The 21,101-nt window shown below is 40.8% G+C and overlaps 1 protein-coding gene across 2 annotated transcripts in view; it reads right to left on the reverse strand.

Moving 5' to 3' along the window:
• LOC137170584 (electrogenic sodium bicarbonate cotransporter 1-like) overlaps positions 1 to 20,934 on the reverse strand; it is a 32,634-nt gene extending 11,700 nt beyond the window's left edge. Inside the window, exons 1-13 of one of the 2 annotated variants that reach the window (XM_067574054.1) lie at positions 20,478 to 20,934; positions 15,808 to 15,881; positions 14,574 to 14,750; positions 8,803 to 8,935; positions 7,162 to 7,322; positions 6,886 to 7,065; positions 6,556 to 6,651; positions 5,900 to 5,976; positions 4,861 to 5,018; positions 4,666 to 4,753; positions 2,827 to 2,981; positions 1,791 to 1,907; positions 1,188 to 1,362 (exon numbers count right to left, since the gene is read on the reverse strand). In XM_067574054.1, coding sequence (XP_067430155.1) covers positions 1,188 to 1,362; positions 1,791 to 1,907; positions 2,827 to 2,981; positions 4,666 to 4,753; positions 4,861 to 5,018; positions 5,900 to 5,976; positions 6,556 to 6,651; positions 6,886 to 7,065; positions 7,162 to 7,322; positions 8,803 to 8,935; positions 14,574 to 14,750; positions 15,808 to 15,881; positions 20,478 to 20,497 — 1,611 coding nt within the window. In that variant the 5' untranslated portion in view covers positions 20,498 to 20,934. The remainder of the gene's footprint in view (positions 1 to 1,187; positions 1,363 to 1,790; positions 1,908 to 2,826; positions 2,982 to 4,665; positions 4,754 to 4,860; positions 5,019 to 5,899; positions 5,977 to 6,555; positions 6,652 to 6,885; positions 7,066 to 7,161; positions 7,323 to 8,802; positions 8,936 to 14,573; positions 14,751 to 15,807; positions 15,882 to 20,477) is intronic. The other variant, XM_067574053.1, reaches the window with a different exon arrangement.
• Positions 20,935 to 21,101: the final 167 nt, after the last annotated feature.

Below are 21,101 nucleotides of genomic sequence, written 5' to 3' on the forward strand. Positions count from 1 at the left end.
GGGGGTGGGGAGGAGGGGGTTAGTGGAAATGCAGCCATGACGAGGCTGCAGTGGCTGAGTAATCTGGATCTGTGGTTATTTACAGCTTGGGCAAATCCCTGAGGCCCGTGCTCTGCAGGTCTGCAAGGATGCAGCTCTTTGCCAGGATAGAGGCTGAAGCATGTAACTCAGTCAGTAGACAAACTTATACACTAAGCTGTCAGAGGCATCAGTATGGATGCAGAAGTGTATGCCATTATATTGTAATTGTACAATTCTTCCATATGCAATCCTGCCAACAGCCGGTACAACAGATGGATGCAGTATGAGCCTCTGAGCTCCAAATTAGCATGGCTTATCAGCTGAAGTGAACTCATTTTGTTCATTAGTTTGTGACTAAATAGGTAGTGGATACAACAAAATATTTAAAAAGGCACATTCAAACCTATACCATTAAGGCTATATAGTGCACATACAGTGTGTGGCCAGCTCTTGGTCACTATATTCCATTTTGGTCACATTAGGAAAAAAGCTAAATGTGCTATGTGATTAAAAATAAGAGCAAAGGAAGAGAGATATGCTAAAAATTTGTTTAGTACTGAGACATTACAGCTATACAAGGTCATCAGCTCTTTATTCTAGATACTTTCACATCACGTGTGATCACAATGAAGAAAAAGAATCACACTTCCGCAAAACACAGCCTACTTCAGCATTAGAATCCGTTTAGAAATTATGCAACAACATGTTATAGGCTGTTTAATTTAACCTTTTAAATCTCATAAGGGAAGTGCTGTGGTAAATGTCATTCATAGCTGTTAATGCGTTACAAGTTATGCCATATATTTGTTTTGACATTTACAAGTTAATAAAATATCAATATGCAGTATAAACTATTGTTTGATTTAGTTCAGTGCAAACTCTGTAGGTGTCAAGGCCACCTGAACCCAAACTGGATCAGCCTAGTTCAGGGCCCAGCTTTTGTGAGTGGTCATATTTAGGTCAAGGCTCATCTTTTAGGCATCATGTTAAACTGGTTCAAGGTTAACAGGAGGCTTGTTTTGTCTTCAAGTCAGCTGTAGAAAAAACAGCAGTGTGGAGCTTTACCTTTTAATGTGCAACACAATCTCTCTACAGAAACAAACCTTGCTCATTATAGATATAGTAAAACCAAATACCATAATTAAAGAAAGAGATGGGGGGGTTACCTGCATGTTGTCTGTTGCATCTCCAAGTAAGCCTCCAAATGTGATTGCGTTGGTGACTGTGCCCAGGTAGATGAACAAGATGGTTGACAGAGACTGGATATTTAGTGCGTCATAGAAGTCACTGGCAAAAAATGGCAGCTTCCGCTTGATATCCAGGATAAGACCTCCACAAAACCTTAAAAGCCGAACCATTCAAGTTAGTTGGTACAATACTAATCCATGTCATAACTTTTTGTCTTCAGCTATATAAATGACTCATGATGTGCATGAGGTGGGAATAAAAGATTAATTTGGAAATGTTTTTGTCAATGTTTCCAAAGAAAGGAAAACATCTTTTGAATAAAGGAAACAAAAGGTTACGCAATAGTGAAGTGCTTTCATTGTTCTTTAGTCATGTGTGGAACATTTCCTCATAGGGAGACTAAAACAATATTTTTCTAAGTTTTTTTTCACTCCATGATACATATTTTCATAACCAACAATCACATTTCCAATAGGAAGATAATAAAGGCACATGTATTCACCTAATAGTATGAAAATCACTGCAGTGTTAGAGTGCAGGATTTACGACAATTTGATGTAAGAAAGTGAAATCCTAATTACTTTCTGGTGCACTGAAGCTCCTCTCCAACCTGGTGTCCTCCTCCCCCTCCATGTCCTGCATCATGAGGAGTGTCGCCATTCATCTGAGGTGGGTCTAATCCAGCGTACATGTTCTTCCTTTGGATAGGAGGTCAGACAAACACGGTCACAAACCACGAGCCATCAATAAATTCAAGCAGAAAATAGCATGAAATCTGAAGCTTTGTCAATGAGAAATTCTGTCTAACTGTACACCCCAGCATCAGATCTGTGGGGTCACACACATCAAATCATTTTTACAAATACATCTTGTAAAACATTACATAAATCTTTCTTTGAAAAACATTTAACACTGTATGTACTGTATGTCACATACAAGCCATTAAGTCTACAGTATATATAGATGAAACTGAAAACAACAAACCATTTGTCTATGTAAGAAAGATCAGCCATTTCCAATTATGCTATACAGGCAAAACATATCAATCAAATGTAATAAGGAGAGTAGTGTTCTGTGCTGGTGACACATGTACAGCACATAATATTGTAACTATGCAACAGTCTACATGTTTAATGCGGTGGAGTCATTATTTACACTTGACTAAAAGTGAAACTTTAACTTTTGAGAGAGGAGATAACACTTTCTTCCTCTTATGAATGAAAGGCTGAATTCATAAGTGATAAAACACACCACAGCCCAGTTCAATACACTCCGAGGTTTTGCTGCTACAGCTTTACTTGGTAACCAGCAGGTTATGATGACTAATGTTGGCAAACTTTAGGTAAATATTAGGTCACTTTGCTGCCTTTATAACTCCACTTGTGCCACTGTTATAAAAAGCTTTTTAGCAGTTTAGCTAAATGCTAAGCGGTTTTGCACTTAGCAGCATCCAATAATTGACATTTCCTACAAAAGTTACATGGTCTTGCTTTAAGAAAGAGAGAATGAGACGATAAACGAATGTTCATGTGACACACTTGATAGATTAAAATAGATTAATGAGCAGTGACATCACTATCTCTTAATTTGGATTAGGTCGTATGAATTAGAGCGGACCTCTTGTCCGAGGAGGGCAGAGACTTGGGTGGCTCTATCCTGATGTCAGGGTCCCACTCGCCAGGAGGCAAGACGATGACCTCATCCAGAAACTCCTCGATACCAGCCAGCAGGTCCTGCCTGTCCTTCGCTTTATAGGCGATATCATGGAATACCTGCCAGCAAACAAACATAACAAACATATTAGTAATCAACCAATCAAAATGCAACATGTCCTTAAGTTATTTATCTTAGGCTTGAGGGAAAAACCACAAAATGTGCAATTCAACGGCTCAGTGGAAAACACTGAGTACTGGGACACAGAGTGCTGCACGTCATTGAGAATGTAAATCATGGCAACCAACCTCAACACTACATTACTGACAACAACCAAGAATTTTCTAAACTGTTTCACAATGTACACAAAAATAATGATTCATTATCCGTGTTCATGCCAGGACCGCAGGCACAAGCAGGTAGAGCGCTACGGGGCAAAGAGGCGGCTGATGACTCAAAAACACAAACATCTGATAAACCTGTGGTACAACTGTCACGAGAGAGCTGGGAGGGTAAAGTTTAACTTGAGGAAATCCTGGAAAAACACTTCCTGTCATGTTGACATACGAGGGTTATACTGGGAAGAGCTGAGGCCTGTGGGAATTTGCGGGCCAGATGCTCTCAGGGTATCTGAGCCATGTGTTAACATTCCTGACAACACAGAGAGGTTATTCAGGAGATGTGAAGATACACACCAGAGACACAAGGAAGACAGATGAAAATATGAGGAGATACATTTACTACAAGAAACAAGATAATAAATGATATAAAATGTATATATTAACAGCATATGATGCAAGATGTATTGTATGCTTTATTGCATCATAGGCACCAAAACCTGTCTCCCACAACACACAGCTTAACAATTAAGCTCTAATTTGGTCACTGCCAACAAGACTGGCCAGGCCAACTGCTGTGATGATTAATACAGCAATATCCAGAGAGCTGAGAGATTTGGCTGCAACTGCAGAGAACAAGCAGTGGTGGACAGCCCGTACTACACTGGTACAACTGGATCATATAAATACCAAGATAACGAGGAAAAATTATTATTGATAATGCGTCATCTGGTCATTTTTAGTCATGCTTGTAGCGTTGCTCCAGGGATGGCAATGTCAAGCCAATTGGTTGGTCCATCACTTTGGTCTAGTCTGAAATATTTCAACAGCTACTGAGTGCTGAATGTGAAATTTTGTACAGACATTGACGATCCCCAGAGGATGAATCCCACTGACGTCAGCGATCTCCTGACTTTTCCTCTTGTGCCATCACAAGATTTCCATTTGTGGCTTTGAATGAAATATCTCAGCAGTGAAATCACATTTGTCATGAAATTTGGTACGGACAATCATGTTTCCCACAAGTGTAATACCTTCACAATTCATCTAGCGCCATCAACAGGACAAAATTTCAGCTTGTCTAGAACTTCGGTTTATCAACAAATACCTGGAAAACTATTGATATTCCCATTAACTTTAGCTATATTTTGTGTTTAGCACTAATTAACACATGTTAGGAAGTTAAAAGATGGTTTACATGGTAAACATTAAACCTGCTAAACATCAGCATGTTAGCATCGTCAATGAGAGCATGTTAGCATGCTGATCTGTTAGAGTTTTAACAACCCAACTCATTTATCATTATTGTAAAACTTGAACCATTAAACATGATTTTTTTGAATGCAGCACCTGTTACTTGAGGTTGAGCAAATACGTCTGCCTCACATCCAAACAAGGGCATTTTCTCTGTCCCAGCTCGAAAGTAAATGTTGGACAAATATGACATAACGTGATCATAACGTACCTCATCTGACATCAGTGTGGCAATGGCTCTTCCAATCTCATGGTAGGACTTTGCTTTACCTTTGGGGCCCAGCAGCACAAAGAGAAATCTAGGTAACAACGAGAAAATGAGAGGAAAAGTTATCAATGAAATCTGTGTCTCCAGCATGAGCGCCTGTAATCTTTTTACAGTTAATGATGCAGCATTTGTGTCTACCTTGTGGGCACGGGGACCTCGGTGAGAGCCCCAAGCATGACGGCGTGCTGCAGACGAACAAACGCCACAAAGGGAGTTTCCAGGAAATCTACCTCTCCAACCAGCACGTTTGATGCCTCGGCATCTCGGGGCAATTTTTTCATGAACTTATTCTTCAGCTAGTATGAAAGAAGAAATGAGGTCAGAGTCTGTATGAAAACATCAGGCAGCATTGTAACAATAAACTCTTGCTCCTTTTCTCAGTCACAGGCGTTATGATCAATGATAAATGTGACATTTTAAATAAATATGCTGATTAAAATGTAGCTATAACAAGACTGGGAGACTGACATGGTGTTTTTACTGTCTCTATATGCACGTAAGAACAGGTAGTACACGCCCTTTCCTACAATTATGTGCTGTACAACAGCTTGACTTTATGCCACCTAATAAACGCGCTTTACTAGAGTGTCTTACACTTAACAACTAACTTGTAAAGTCACACACATTTTTACACTTATTTTGCATTTAGCAAAGGAATATACAACCATGCTGTGGATGACAGAAAAAAAAAAACTTGCAGGGAGATGATTAACTAAGACCTTGCTGTTATGTCAAAGGCCAGGCCATTGTGACAAATCCAGTTTCATTAACTGTTGCTGGAGCGTAATTCCATTTGTTACAGTTTAACTGCTCCTGTGATCTTTTATCTCTGTGCAGTGTTTCTGTAAACCACACCGCAAATTTACAAGTTAGCCACTCAATCATGAGTCATGACAGAGAGAGAAACTGCATGTGTAGATGATAGAAACCCACACAACAAAAAAATGGGAGACAGTGAGCTTTTGTTGTACAGAGCAGAGAGAGCCAGGGATCTTATCTATCAGTGTGTGAGGCTCACAAGCTCATGCATACATACGGCCCAACACATGACCCTGCATAGTGCTGCTTTGTGAATGTTGACCTTAAGAGTTGTCTGTTAGGCTGCAGAATCTCTTGCAAAGCTCAAAGCAATTCTTGTTTCCAATGCAATAACACGGGGAGAGACAAATATATTTACCTGATCCTTCTCTGGTTTGTCAGAGAAGTCGCTCAGGCTGTTGGAGGTGAGGTTTCGATGGGCAGTAGTTGGGCTACCTGCAGAAAGGTAAGACACTGTTAGGGTCTTAAGAAGGCTGGCAAGACCGCAGAGCTTCCAATTAGACATTTTTGGCTGTGAGGGAAGACAAATCCCAGAAAAGAAAGTAGATGAAGAGAGCCAGAAACATCAGGACCTAGCTAAATGTGGCAAGGCTTAAGCTTTAGGACTAATGCCAGATGGTCATTCATTCAGGCACTCCAGAGAGAGAGGCCGTCTTAGGTTTGCTTCTTACACGTCTGCAGAAACATGCTTCAGCAACTAGGGGCAAATAAGTGAGAATGTAAACTTTGGAACTTCGATACGGCCCATTTACTCAGTCACTGCTGCTGACTATGTTAAGAGGACAGAGTCTACAATAGTTTAACTTTTTGTGACCAAAAAAATATTTGGTTAAGTCCATTAAGAGTTATTAAATGAAGCTATTCTATTTTTGTTCCTACACTGATTTACTTCCGTTTGTAGCACAAATAAACACACTTGTTATATCAGTGGAAGGAAAGGGGAATTCAACAGTTTTCTGATTTTTGGCTCAACTCATATTTGTGGATCTCCATGCAAGCTGTGACCTCACTTACAGAGGTATCCCATGCTGGAGCTCCTCATGACCTCGCATGGTTCCTCTGAGTCTTGTGGGGTTACACAAGGCACAGGGGGCTCAACGGGGTTGCGTGCTATAACGCCCCCGGGTGCAGGAAGTCAAACCCAAAGAGAAGGAAAAGAAGGTTGAAGAGGAAAAGAGGAGAAAAGGACAAGAAGGAAAATAAGTGAGAGTTTGTATTAGGAAAGGGAAAAATAGCAACAGTAGATAGCGTCAGAATGGATTTAAGAAATAAGAAATCGGAAGGCAAAGAATGAAAGTGAGTGTATGGGTTTGGAGTGATAAAAAAATGAAGGCTTTTTTTTACCATTTTCCTGGTTGGAAAACAGCCTACTTGCACTGGAAACACTCTTGCCAATGTCTGCAAGGGAGCGCAAGTTGGACTTCTTGGTCTGGTGGCGATGCTTCCGTAGCAGCGTGTACATGACCTTCTCCTTCAGCTCTGCCTTCAACTGACCAGTCTCAATCTGGCTGTCGGTGATCATCTCTGTTAGAAGGACAACAAAAAAATCGAGTCATCCTCAAGTTTTTTGGTTACCTTCAAGAGTGTGTTGGAATTCGGGGTATAGTCAAACACACTTACCGACAACCTGTGGCAATGTGGAGGCCTCCAGGTCCAGCATGATTGTGCCCTTCTCGATGCACGTTTTGAGCTCCATCAAGCTATGTAAGGACAGCGTGGCCACGTGAGGCTTACTCCAGCGCTCGCCGCCTTTCTCCACTTTTTCCTCAAACTTGATCCATCTGAGCCGAGCATGACAAAAGACACGGACGGAGAGAGAGAGTTTAGTTGGTTTTTATAGTTCTGGACTGGTACTGCTGTGTTGGACCTTGCCAGTAAACTTGGTGTTCTTGAAAAAGCCCAGATGCCAGAGTGTGTATAATCATTTTTTCCCCCCCTCTCTCTTTCAGACATCTTCCTGAAAGTAAAAGCTCACTGCAGAGTATAAATAAAAAGTATATAACAGTAGCTTTATAAGTTTCTTAACAAATACGGGCAGCAAACAAAAGGCGCCGAGATGGGTTCTCTTTTCTTTACAAAACAACCCCACTGTGTTGTCAATTGGTCACAGTTTGCAAGGCCAGAATAGGGGATGCAGGACGGTGTAGAAATAAAAAATAAGTCACTAGAGTTGAGGAAATATATGACATGCTGGAAGGGCGACAGTCAGACCACACATGTCTAAATCTTGCAAAACGAGACTTGGTTACTACGGATAAGCTTAGCCTTGAAGGAAAGACTGGGGACAAGGATTCTTTTTAATAATCATGCCTCACATGTCACCACTACAAAAGAGCCATTCTCCTGAGGCCTGAGGATGGGGTTTCCTCTGGGGATAGAGTATCCCTCTGGCTATGGTCCACACGTCTGTGACCAGCCGTCTTATTGGGAGGGGCAGCGTGGCCAAAGAGACACCATCGACCTCAAGGAGTTCATTTAACTTCCCCTTCATGTAAACCCCCCAGTTTCACTTCCAAAAACAGAACAAAAGTTATAAGTACTTGCAATAAAAAAGAAACACTTATCACTAGTCTGTAAAGTCCAAGAAAGGCAAAAAGAATGCTATGAAGATACAACTTAATCACCAGAAATGTGATTGACAAACAATTTTAGGCATTTTGATGCCTTTTTTGTTGCTTTTTAAATATTTCCTATTTTTCATGCATCTCATATAACCTGAATGACCAACATTTAACTTTTTTATCTGCAATATATTCTTACAGAACTACATAAAAGGCCACTTTGCACATTAACATAAGGAACCATTAAACAGTTTAATGGATATCCACATTTTGATGCCCTTATTTCATGTGCTCCAGACCTACTTGTAACACTCATTCTTGTTCTGACCATGTGGGAGTTTCTGCCTTTTCCTGGTCTCACAGAGCAGGTACTAGAGATCTCAATCTGATAAGTGCAGACTGGGAGTTCACTGAAGTACGGCCTATTTCCCTACGCACACAAAACACGATTATTCCTGAGGGATTGTGTTTCGCTGACTGCACCATTGTGTAGCAGGAAATATTTGACCCGTGCATAAACACTGCCTACTGCTTTTAATGTAAAAGTTCCTCAAATTTGGTCATCCTTAGAGTGACACCTGACTGTGAACGACCTCGGGCATCGTTACTCATTGTGAACACAAGAGATAAAGTTGGAGGTGGGGTGACAGATTGCACGCTTGATTGACTTTAAAAAAAGACATTTGGCTTTGTGGCTCACCTGGCAGTCTCCTTCCACTCCATCTCCTGCCCGTCCACAGCCAGCAGCTCGTCCAGCTCGGTGAAAAGCTGAGGAGGTGGGGGGCCATCGTCCTCCTCTCCCAGGATAAACCTGATCCTTTCTGCTGGAGAAACTGAGGAGAGAAAGAAGCAAGTTATGGACCAATGCATGTGCATGAATAAACCTGAGGCAGGAAATAAGCCATCCGGTTTCAGAATCTTGATTGATTTCTTATGTATAACACAGTCTGAATAGTTGTTCATGAAGTCATGTCATCATGTAAACACTCTGATTCAGTGATTGCCCTGACACATCTATCAGGCTCAAACACAGAGGGTGTTTCCCCAGACTTGAATCTGGCTGTCAAAATTGAACCCTTGAGATATAGTTCAGCTTCACACTGCTATATATTTATAGGGTTTCTTGAGTAGTGTTACATACAACACTCATCACCTCTGCAAGTAAGTACATGAAAAAGTCAAATATTTAGACAGTATCTCACTAGCACTACCGACAGTCACAACAATGGATTTTATTGTCTCAAGAATAATTTAACAATGATTCAACAGTGATTAACTATTCAGGAAAACATGGCCATAAAGGTCATGTTATACTGAAAGAGAACAATGAGCAACATTCTCTATTAGCCTTTAAAATAACCTCAAGCAAGTTGAATAATCTGAGTCATAGTCGGCAGATCAAAAGCTGTGTTTTGAACAAACAATGAGGTAGATACATAAAGACAATGCAGGCATCTTTACATGAGAGTTACTTTTTGACCATCTTGATCTGCAGGGAAGATAAAAACAGCCTCTCTAAGCAGTAAGACCGAAGTCTGTTGACCAGCTTGAACCCATGAATAGATCACTTGTGTTCGAACCAGAAGAAAAGACTTTGGCAACACGCCCTCAAAGGAGGAAGAACTTTGCCTTGGCATATAACTTTTACTTCCTTCTAAGTATTTGTGATCAGATGTTGTGATGGAGGGTGTGTCAAGATTGTTTAACTGATCTGTGAATACTGGTATGCATCACTTAAATGTTTATCTTCCTGATGCTCTCCACTTTTCAGAGATTATAGACATACAAAGATATAGTGACAACCTCATCTCCATGTCTGGAACCCTGATAAAAGTCCCACTTATATAACAATAGGGAGAGCCTCAATGTTTTATTATGCTGTATATAATGGATTATCCATTGTCAGACTTTTTATTCTTGTAGTTACTTCTAGGAAAGTTGTGCAACTCTGAAGTGATGCGACAGTGAAAGTCAGGCGGTAAGTCACAGGAGGCTATTTTTGCAGATTTCACTTGTACCAGTTGCAGTTCTACAGGTGAATTCCTCAACAACGTAACAGTTCTTCTCACCTTTTAATCCTAAGACATTGCGCACTGAGCTTAATTTAGGATGCTTGTTTTTAAAAATAGTACAGTGGGAACTCTTCGACTGTAGGCAGAAAATATAACAACAGTTAAGCTACATGAAGGTCAAGGTCTATGTCTTAGAAAACAGCTTTAGGATACAGAACTCCTTGCGTCTCCTCATCTCGTATATCAGCATTATTGCGCAGTACAGACATCAATGTCATCCGACAATGACCCAAAACAGAAACACAACAGATTGTTCAGTTTTCCTCCAATAGGTTTGTCCTTTTGCTGGCTGTCTTACTTGCAGAACTTGACTTTTAACGTGACACTTCCTGACGCCACATGGTGTACACAACACCATTCACCTCTTAAGTCTCACAACTGGTGTTATCAATGAAAACCAGGCCTTTGTTGTGGTTACACACAACTTTTAAGTGGACAGCTCCACAGGGTTTGCCAGAATCAATAGGATTACGGGGATTTGGATGGAGGGCAAAACAGCGGAAAATCCAACAAGTGGAGAGCTCTGTATGCACTGTCAAGGAGTGTGTGTGTGTGTGTTTTGAGTTGGGGCTTTGTTGTTGGCACATGTCAGCCTGAACGCTACCCACGCATTAAATTTTGACAGTCATCTTGCATGATGTGTATATTTACACAATTCCTCAACATGTCCTTTGCACACATGCTGCCATTAGGGAACTCTTATCACTTCAAACCTTAAATACACATGCCAATACAAATCCATTATGCTCCGCAGTTATTCGTAATGAGCTGGGGTTGGAAGCAGGGACAGGAGAAGGGTAAAGGCAAGTTGTAGGGCAACAGCAAGAGGCAACATGCCCTCTTATTAAATAAAGGGCAAAAAGCTAATATGAAAATCTTTGCAGGGGGTCACTGAAGTGGTTTACTGCTCAACAGGAGAAAAATGTTTATCCCAACAGTGGCTCTAGCCTCATCATACAGTTGAGTCTGCCCTCTCGTTCAACCTTACAGGACTGTTTACTGTTCAGATCTTCTACAGAGATACAACAGGATGAGAAAGAAGTTGGAGTCTGTGGCCATGTGTGTGTGTGTGTGAGAGAGAGATAGGGGGGTAGCATTTAAAGTTACCACAGTTCAGTTAAAAACCAACTCCTGTGTTTAGTTTGGTTCAACTTCTGTCCTGCCACCGCCGCCGCCTGACTTACAGTCTGATGGATGAACATCATCATTATTTGCATTTACACACATGTTGCCATGTTTGTACTAAACACATAAAATGCTACAGGGTTAATGAAGGGCACTAATTTAAGACCCCAAAGATTTGGAGAGGTCATTATGGAACAGGCCATATCTTTAATGCCGATAGCTTCGGAGTGCCACTGACCTTGAAGTCACAATTTATGACGAGCTACGCGATATTCACCGCTACTGTTCTGGTTAATAGAGCAGTAGATAGTTGTAAAGCTGTTATCAAATCAGCAAATAATCTTTTTTTTTGATGGTTCTTCCATTACCGCATAAGGGATGTGTAACTATTGGAAAAGGCAGTAATTGATAGAAAAGTACTATGACAATGAAATTTTACTTTTACTATGGTTACAGGACTACAGTGTGTAGCTAAACACTCAAACTTTGCATGACTGGTACAGTAATCAGATAGGGCCTACAACATTCAGACAGAGATTAATGTGAGCAAAACTCTTATCATATCATGGCACCTTTGGATGACTAAGCACACAGGCTGGTTTACATCTGAGCATGAGGTGCAACAAAGGAGGATTACAACGTCAGAGGAGCTAGCAGCATGAGGGGATTACTCAAGTGGTTGTCTGCAGTGTAGAGGTTGCGAACTGACAGCTTAATGTGGCGCTGGCATGATCAACAAAAGGTATGATCGTATAGTAGGCGGGTAAATGAATCTAAGGTGTGAAGGATTACATTTTATTCCTGTTTGATATGATAATGCTTCATTTCTTACATTATTATCACCTTTTCATGCTGTTTTATTAAAATCCTGACTAATTCTGCCCATTACAGAGCTTTTAACCAACTGTTACCACACAAATGATGTGGAGGCGTCTACAAGGCCCCCCTCATCTGTACTGATCTGGATCCGATTTGTGAAAACAGACCTTTGTGTGATTGAAGTCCTGAATAAATGTTGAGTGAACAGTTATATGTCATGATACCAGGTTGTAACAGTTGCTGCAAATATTAAGAAAAAAAAAAAAAGTTGATAAATTCCTCCTGATACTCCTGATGCTCAATACTGCAGCCCCACCCTGAATCAATGTTGAGTGAACAGTTATATGTCGTGATACCAGGTTGTAACAGTTGCTGCAAATATTAAGGAAAAAAAAAAAAAAAAAGTTGATAAATTCCTCCTGATACTCCTGATTCTCGATACTGCAACCCCACCCTGATCTGTACCACACAGTGTCCTCCTATTTCTAAACTCCCAATCTATTTGAAGTTCTCCTTGATGATTTGATTTTTGCAAATATTCATTTTTGAATCATACGCCCATATTTCATTTATTTTTTCAAACTACGTGCTTCTGTCTCTGAGGTCACCCAAGTGGATCCAGCATCCCCCTCTTAGCCTGAGAAACTATTTTGGCATGCCTCATGGTTTCATGATGTATCTGCTACACTAGCAGTTACTTCATCTATGGGTGTTGCTGAAAACTATGTTCCCACAGCATTCACCTTAAGATTTATCTACTGTATCTCCACCAAAAAAATGCCTATTGCTTAATACACACTTTGTGTCTTTGAACTCTTGTGTGAAGCATTTGCAGTGGTGGTTTTGCCATTAGTCTATCATTATCTCCGCCAGGTGTAAGCCCGGAGGGGTTGTGTATTGGTGTGTGTGTGTGTGTGTTTAACTGTCCACAGCTAATCTCACATACTATTGGACCCATCAGCCTAATACATTTTGTGCACATTTATGACTGTATGCTCAAGGACCACAATTGTTGAAAAACCTATTTTACAGCACCGTTGACTGCTGACAATTGGCTGGTAGGGGCTGCAAGTGATTGCAACAATTGCTTCAGTTTGGAATCTTATTGTCTACACATGCCGTGATGAGTTGGGAGGCAAATCCCTTCCTTTTCTCATCTCAAACCTATTTTGATACCTTAATGGTTACCTCCACCAGCAGTAGTAAAGCGTAAACACCCTCCCATTATGCCAGTTTCCAGGCTGTGCCATTTTTAGGTGAATTCCAGTACTGTGAATGATAATTGTGTGTCTTACAAACAGCTTTTAACCAGACTGTAATGTTGGGTGCTCTTAAAAAAATTACCTACCTAAGAGGTTTGTCTGGTAGTACAGACCCTTCATCAGGGCTTAGAGATACAACATGAAGATTCCCATACAATTAAATGGCTCACCTACTGTACACTGATGATAAATCATAAAGGCTCTTGGTTTAATTCTTTCCCACCTGTATTACTACATAGAAAAAATGTCTGTTCTCATACATTCAGGAGATATACGGGCTAAGACTGACCTATAAAGACTTTTGGATTTAGAATTCCTCCTGCTCTAGAAAATGATCTTGGGATTAATGGTTCTACCATGCCACTTTTCTAAGCTTCTATATAAAGAAGGACATCTGGTGTGCTTTACAGCCGGAAGAAGACTCTAGAGATTGACAACAATCTTTATGACATTCTTAATGTGCATTTTGCATCACCATCCACATTGCAGACTAACATTTATTTAGTGCTGTTGGTAGATCCTGCTTTTGTCACTTCAGATTACCACTTTGACAGATAATTTCACAAATTTGACCTTTATGTGTTCTTTCTTTGCACTTGTCAGTACTGAAATTTTATTAGGTCGACATGTAATTCAGCAATAAGACGTTACACAAGCTATTACACAGCAATAGCTTGTGTAACATCTTGATATTTTGCCGTGTGTGTGTGTGTGTGTGCTGCCCTTTCTGCTTTACTACTCACCCCCCCACCATCTACCTAGTTTTTAGCTTCTGAGAATCCTCTCCCACAAATCCCTCAAAGTACAGTCTTAATCATCAAGGTGACAGATAATACCCCTCTTGTATTTACTTTACACACTTTAAGACAATCCATCGTTTCCAGCTTAGTATTAAACGTGTTCCCATTCCCTTGTTCCATTAATTCTGTTGAGTTGGTTTTTGTTTTGTTTTGTTTTTTTTGCTTTCTTGGCTGCTTCCCCATCCAGCCCTCCCTGTTCTATTTGAATGACTACCTCCTTAAGCACTGATATCCTGTAGGCTGTGATTTGCAGTGTGCTGCTGGACTTCACCCAACTGACTTAACTAACATTAATAGTAATTTATCCATTATTAATGTGGGACCCAAAACTTATATTCTATACACGGCTGCTTTTACTGAGTGTGAGGATTAGTTAGTTTCATCAGAACTCACTGAGAGGTTTGAGGACATTTGCAGTGGATTCATCCGCGTTCTCCCCATCCGACTTGTATCCTTCTGTACTCTGTTCGGGTCGTTCCCGCTTCTCCTTGTGGCTCGACTTGCGTCTGTGGCGTCTCCTCCGGTGGTAGCTCTTGGGAACATGCACACCAATGTATACAGTGTGGTGACCTGCCACAACACAATACAAGGAATGCAAGTCAGATTATACTCTGCAGTTAAAAAGGAGAAAAAAAAAAAAAAAAAAAAAAAAAAAAATCACATTAATCCTCCATGCTGGTAATCAACATCTCTGGAGGGACTGGTTGATCTACAGTGATGAGGTGAGATATGAAATGTTTGCTTATCATGAGGCTTCTTTGACGCATCATGTTTAGCTTGCGCCAAAGTTGAAACTGTTCAGAGATAATTGGTGGTTGCTTATTTCCCAATCAGGAAGAGATATAGTATGTTGTCAGTCAGTCACGCTGCAAAATTAAATTAATGCCAACTACTTCCTACACAGCAGCTCATGCAGGAAATGATGACTTAATGTCTCCAGGAAGTAATTATAGAGAAAGAGAGGGAGAGAAAAAACTCTTACTGGGATTGACTGACAAAGTTAGCTTTGAGGCAACCATGTATTTTTCCATTTAACCATGAATTCCATTAACATGTATTGTGGGTTTTAATGATATCTTTCATACTTCACTGTGGTCAGTCCTGCTTCCTAGTAGAAGCCAAGTACACCTGAGGTGCACAATAAACAACTCACTTCCACCATATTCCCATTCAGGCAAGCAAAGGGTCTTGCAGCTACTACTGAATACACAAAAAAACAGCCTGACATAATGCCAAAAACTCTGACGTGGTTCTCTTTGTGTGCACCCTTAAGTGTTGGTTTGTGAAACAAGTGAATGTCTCGGTAAATCCATGTGGGCGTCTCCAGATAAATTCTTTTGTGGCTTTAGCTGACAGCCAGCACTGGACAGGATTAGAACACTTGAAGAAACATCTTCCTGTACAGAAACGTTAGCTTCAGTGGATATTACTCATCTTGTAAGTCTAATTCTGTGCTGATACTAGAGGGAAACTCCCATTTTAACCTGGTCGGAGAACATCATGGGATGAAATACAATGCGGTGGGTATATGTGTGCGTGTGTGTTGACAGACGGGGACATTTATGAAAAGAATGGTTGAACGTGTCCATCAGCTAGATAACATACAGGTATTCATCACTGCTCTTACCTTCTACTTCCTCTTCATCACAGACATGCTTGACAAAGGACGCTCCTCTGTCCAAGACTGCTTCATCTTCCATCCTACAATGCAAAAGAGAAAAATAATAAAAATCACCACATTAGGCAGATTGCAAAATGTTTGCTACTACACACATGGATCCAAGTACAGCTCATAATGTTGAGCCATATTATCCACAACCTTTCCCATCAAAAAAACATCCTCAATTTGTAGTCTAATTAATTTGGATATGAATTCATTTGGATTGGATTAAGCGGTGTCATTTTCAGCCCTGAGGCGAATAACCAATGAAATGTTTTCATTCAAAGCCCAATTTTATGCCCAATAGAGTCAAATTTGGGTTACCATGAAACACAATCCTGATAATGACTGCTATTCAGCAACATAATCTCTGAATAACAGCCCGACAAACCATTTCTCTCTTATTTTGGACGCGTCAGCCTCCAGTTGTGGCACAACAACAAAAGAGTACAGACAAACCACATGTTACAATGAGAGCAATACCAAGACAATCGCCACATTCTTTTGTTTTTGGGTTGGAATGTGATATTTTTGTATGAAAATAGAAGCAGGAGTTATTTAAAAACATTATGTAAAACTGCATGGCAATATTGCGAAATGAGTTGTCTTGCCTTAAGTGCATCAGCATTTCTAAAGCTATCACCCACATACAACAATCCACCTACTCTGCTGCACACAACATGAATATATTTTTAAAACCGGCTCCTTTTTTCTCTGTGATTGCACATATAAATTGCACAACACTGTTTACACAGTAAGATGGACCTGCGTTATAAGACTGACAGTCATACTGGGGTTTCAAATGCACTCAGACGGCCACATGTTTACTTCCAGGTCCCAACGAGGCCAGAGACATCTTCCTTGGCTACATGACTTGGACTTTCCTTTGATCATCAAGCCTGAACCTTCCGGGAAGGTTTTAGGAATGTGGCTCCTCCAGTCCAGCAAAGTGTGGACTAATCCAGGCCATGAAAAGTGGTTTAGGCCACAACATATTGCAATTCTCAATTTAGGAATATATTTATGCCAAAAACAGATATGGAGCAAACAACACACCCACTTCTAACTACAAAAAGAAAAGAAAAACAGAGGCTGCAATTTCATTACATAAGGAATTCATAACTAGTTTTATCTAATTTCCAATGAGGCTTCAACATAAATACAGACAGTTTGGATAGTCTGTGCATAAATATATATAAGTCAATTCTTTTCACTCTGTAATGAGGAGACGGTGTACGCGTGTCAGCATAAAATTAGCGGTTCATCTGCCGTGGATTATCTGGCCAACCGCTGTATGGAAAGTGTTTTGCTAAACACCAAAAAAATAAATATTTGATTTAGGATGCGTATCAAGAATGTCAATAAACATAAGGACAGTTAACATTTGCCACTGAACAATCCCCGTCTGAGGATGACACAGTACGAAAAATGAGGGGATGCCAGCAGTGTACACAAACTGCTAAATAAACAAAGTCAGGAAGGATACAACATGTTCCTCTGATTGCACTGCGAGCTCATCTGAATTTCCCTAGTGGATATCATATCTGGCCTTGAGAGAGATAGAGGTATAACGCTGATAGCAGATGTAATGTTGAGCTACCGGCTCCAAGATCAAACAAGTGATGAGGAGTGGCCAAGGTTGGTGCCAAGTTTACAAGCAATGCTAATACAGCGATTAGCCCCTGTACCCTCCTTTTGTTGCCCATTGTTGCTCACAAAAAAAAGAGAAAGGTCGAGTTCCCACAAGGCACCTTATCGTTTAGCTCCAGATTTCTTTGCGTGTTCTCTTCTCTGCTTGTACTCTATCTTCTTTCCCTCCAGGACAGCGCGTACAGAAAATACCACCAGCTTCAGGGAGTTACCTTTGTCACACTCTTTTCTTTCGTGAAATACTTGCACCAGTTCAAGTAATACAACTGAGAATATGATCAGTGAATCATATTCTTCTTTAATTAATTCTTCAAAACAAACATGTGCAACAGAAAGTATGCTTCAGGGTCTTATATTGTCCTAAAGCTTTCCAGGAACACAGCTCAGTCTTACAGCATTTACCTCTGCAACAGGTACCAAGCTGTTAGTGATGGTGTGAGTGTGTGTGTGTGTACATGGAGGCAGGCCATGTGACACAGAAAGAGCGCCTTCAGAAAACCGTCGGCCACACAGGAGAGCGAGGAAAGCTCATGTTGCAGGTTTACTGCTGGTTATAGCAAGTCCACGGAGCCATGTTAATCACTCCACACTGAGGCCTCAGAGGGGGGGGGGGGATGGGGGGGGGAGACCCACAGGTGGCACACAGACAGCTAGGATGCAGGAGGAGTGAGATGAGCTCAGCATTCCTGTTTTGAATTAGTGCTAAATCAAAATTAATTGGACTGATATGTAAAAGTGGGATTAGGCAGAAAGGATATTGTAATTTTGGGCTGAATATTTAAAGCAGGTAGATGGAGAGGATAAGAAACTTAAATCTACTCTTCAGCAATAGTCTGCAAAGTCTAAATGACTTATTCCCTAAGTTAAAATCAGATAACAGGAAGCAAAGCAGAGGCTGAATGCATATCTTGTGTCTGTGTATAAAAACATAAGGCAGATAAGATCCTCATTCACGTCACTGTAAATGCAGGAAATCTTCTTGATCTTCTTTTTCATTTCCTGCTATGACTTCCTCTGCCTGATTAATAAAAAAAAAAAATCAGAGATGAGTGAGGGTCAGAGAAACCATCTGCATTCATCATTCATCTCATGCTGGGGTGAACTTCTCATTTTGCTTCTGTTTGCATGGTGACCTGATGAGGCTGGATAAACCTGTCGGTGCGTGAGGAGCCAGGATCAGCTGCTCAGGATCAGGGATCATCCCCATCTCTTCTCTTTAACAGAATGACGCACCCAATCCCACCAGCAGGGTTCAACGAGAGCACAGGTGCCCCCAGCCACGGCCAACGCAACACGCAGTACGGTGATGATTTATGAGCCTTAAAGTGACGCTAGACTCGGAAAAGGTGGCTGTAAAACATTTCGCTACATACGGAACAGAGCCAGCAGTCAAACATGAATTCAGCCAGATAAATGAAATTCAGTGTTGAAATATAATCAACTTTTAAAGCAAGTAAGAACTTTTCACAGCCACCTGCAAGTCTGCAGGAGGTGAGTGATGCAATATTTTTTAGGGCTTTTTTCACTATTAATTAATCTGCCAATTATTTCAATAAATCTTAAATCAATCGGTTGGGTTATAAAACATTTGCATTACAGCTTCCCACAGTCCAAAATGATATCTGAACAACAGTCAAAAACCCCAAAATATTCAATTTACAGTGATTTTAAAAAAGAGAAAAGCAGCAAATCACCACATTTGGAGTTTTCTTCTTGTAAAATGATTTCAAAGATTAAATCAATGCAGATTCATTTTTTGGAACGACTAATTAATCATTCAACAACTTGTTTCAGTTATTTATTTCCTCATTAATGGAATACAGGATGTAGCAGTCTGTGTGTTTGCACGTCAAACTGACAGTAGAGCAGAGAGATGACAAAAGGTGGCACGCCATCAGGTGATTATGTGTCTTTTAAGCACCAATTGTATTACAATTAAGCTGCCTGCTGCTCAGGTCCGTCTTGACTTTTGGAATTTTCAACTTAAATGAACGAGGAAATGGATGGATGTCTGATTGCTCACAGATCATTCAGCAAAACACAAAAGAGCATTCATGCGCCACAAGATTCCAGTTACCACCGAGAAGGAAGAGTCACAAACATTAAAAGAGAAAAACATTTCCCCGTTTCGCAATCTCTACAAAAGATGCGGAGGAATGAAGAATTGCTTTGTGTTTTGACAGTTTCTGTAGCCATTTAAATGAGTCAATGCTATCTACTGGTTTCACTTGCTGCTTGGAGGAGGGGGGGGAGGGGGTAGTTAGTAACACTGAGGGACTGAGCCCCACATAGTAAATATCCTCATACTTTAAACCTTAATACCTATAACTACCTCACACTGGCTGCAAATGAAGTTGAATTTCTGTCGCATGTAGACTCGTGCGTGTGTGTGTTTCCGTGTCTGACAGTAACCCCCGAAGCCTGATTTGTTGCGGCTCTGGCATGCGCGTCATTGCGCAATGTGGACGCACACGCTGAAATGTTGTTTTTTTGGGGTTTCAACTCACGGACCACATGGTCTGTGAGTCATACTCGCAACTTTATTCATAAAAGTTGTATTGAAGACAAAGATCCCAACCACTTGGCCTGCGCTCCCTGCGTCTCTTTAATTGATAGTGACAGGTTCTTGGAAAATAGATTACCGGCAGTTCGTAGTCACAGCGGTGCGGCAACAGTGGCGGCCAAGAGTATTACTCTAATCAAATGAATGAAATATTTCCTAACGTGATAGTAGCCTAATAAATAGTCTACATGCATTTGACTAAAGGTATGTCACTAATGGCAAATTAACCCCAGATGAACCCAGATTTACGCAGAGAAAATCCTCTAAAGACACCGGATAACACACTGAATGCGTCCGATTTGAAATTAGTTGGTGGGTTTCACCTGTTGCGTTATTTACCTAGCCAGGAAATCGCTCTGACGTATGAGCTGCAAGCCATAAGGTAAAGTTTCACAAGGAAAGAAGAGAGAGATTATAAACTTACTTGGTCTTTTCGGAACTCATGGTGGCAAGCTTCGCTTTTAAAGTTGATCAGTCTGATGTTCAGTAGACTCAGTGTCTCTGTTAGTCTGTGTTGGGGAAAAATCTTCTCCTACTCTGGATGTCGCGCTTTTCAAGTGGATAAAAAAGTAAGAAGTAAGTAGTCGATGAGCTGGAGCTATCTCGCTGGAATGATTTCTTCGGCTCTACAAAACAAACTTAAAAAAAAAAAAGACACACAATCCTCATATCGTGCTAGACTCCTTCAGGTTGTGCCCAGGTAACATCTTGGGAGAAGAGACTCGTGTTATGTGTCCCGCTGGAAGCGTGTGGAGACTCTCAGTGTGAGCGCAGCGTGTCTTTTTCCATATTTAAAGTGCCATCCCTCCTCCTGCGTGACGCCACCGGGAGGGGGGGTGGAGGTCATAAAGTTGCTCTCGGGTGGCGCACCAAACCCTTAAATTCACAAATGGTTTCTCCATTGTTCACTTTGCATTTTAAAAGAAGCAGATTATAGTTTCAGTGGATCTGCTAAAGTATTTGAAACATACTAGAGCATTGGAATTTGCAGCGCTTTACTGAGTGAAGTTAATTGCACGCAATCCCGACAGTTTCACTACTTTTTTTT

The sequence above is a fragment of the Thunnus thynnus genome, chromosome 19 (assembly GCF_963924715.1).
Source record: "Thunnus thynnus chromosome 19, fThuThy2.1, whole genome shotgun sequence".
NCBI classification, from domain to species: Eukaryota; Metazoa; Chordata; class Actinopteri; order Scombriformes; family Scombridae; genus Thunnus; species Thunnus thynnus.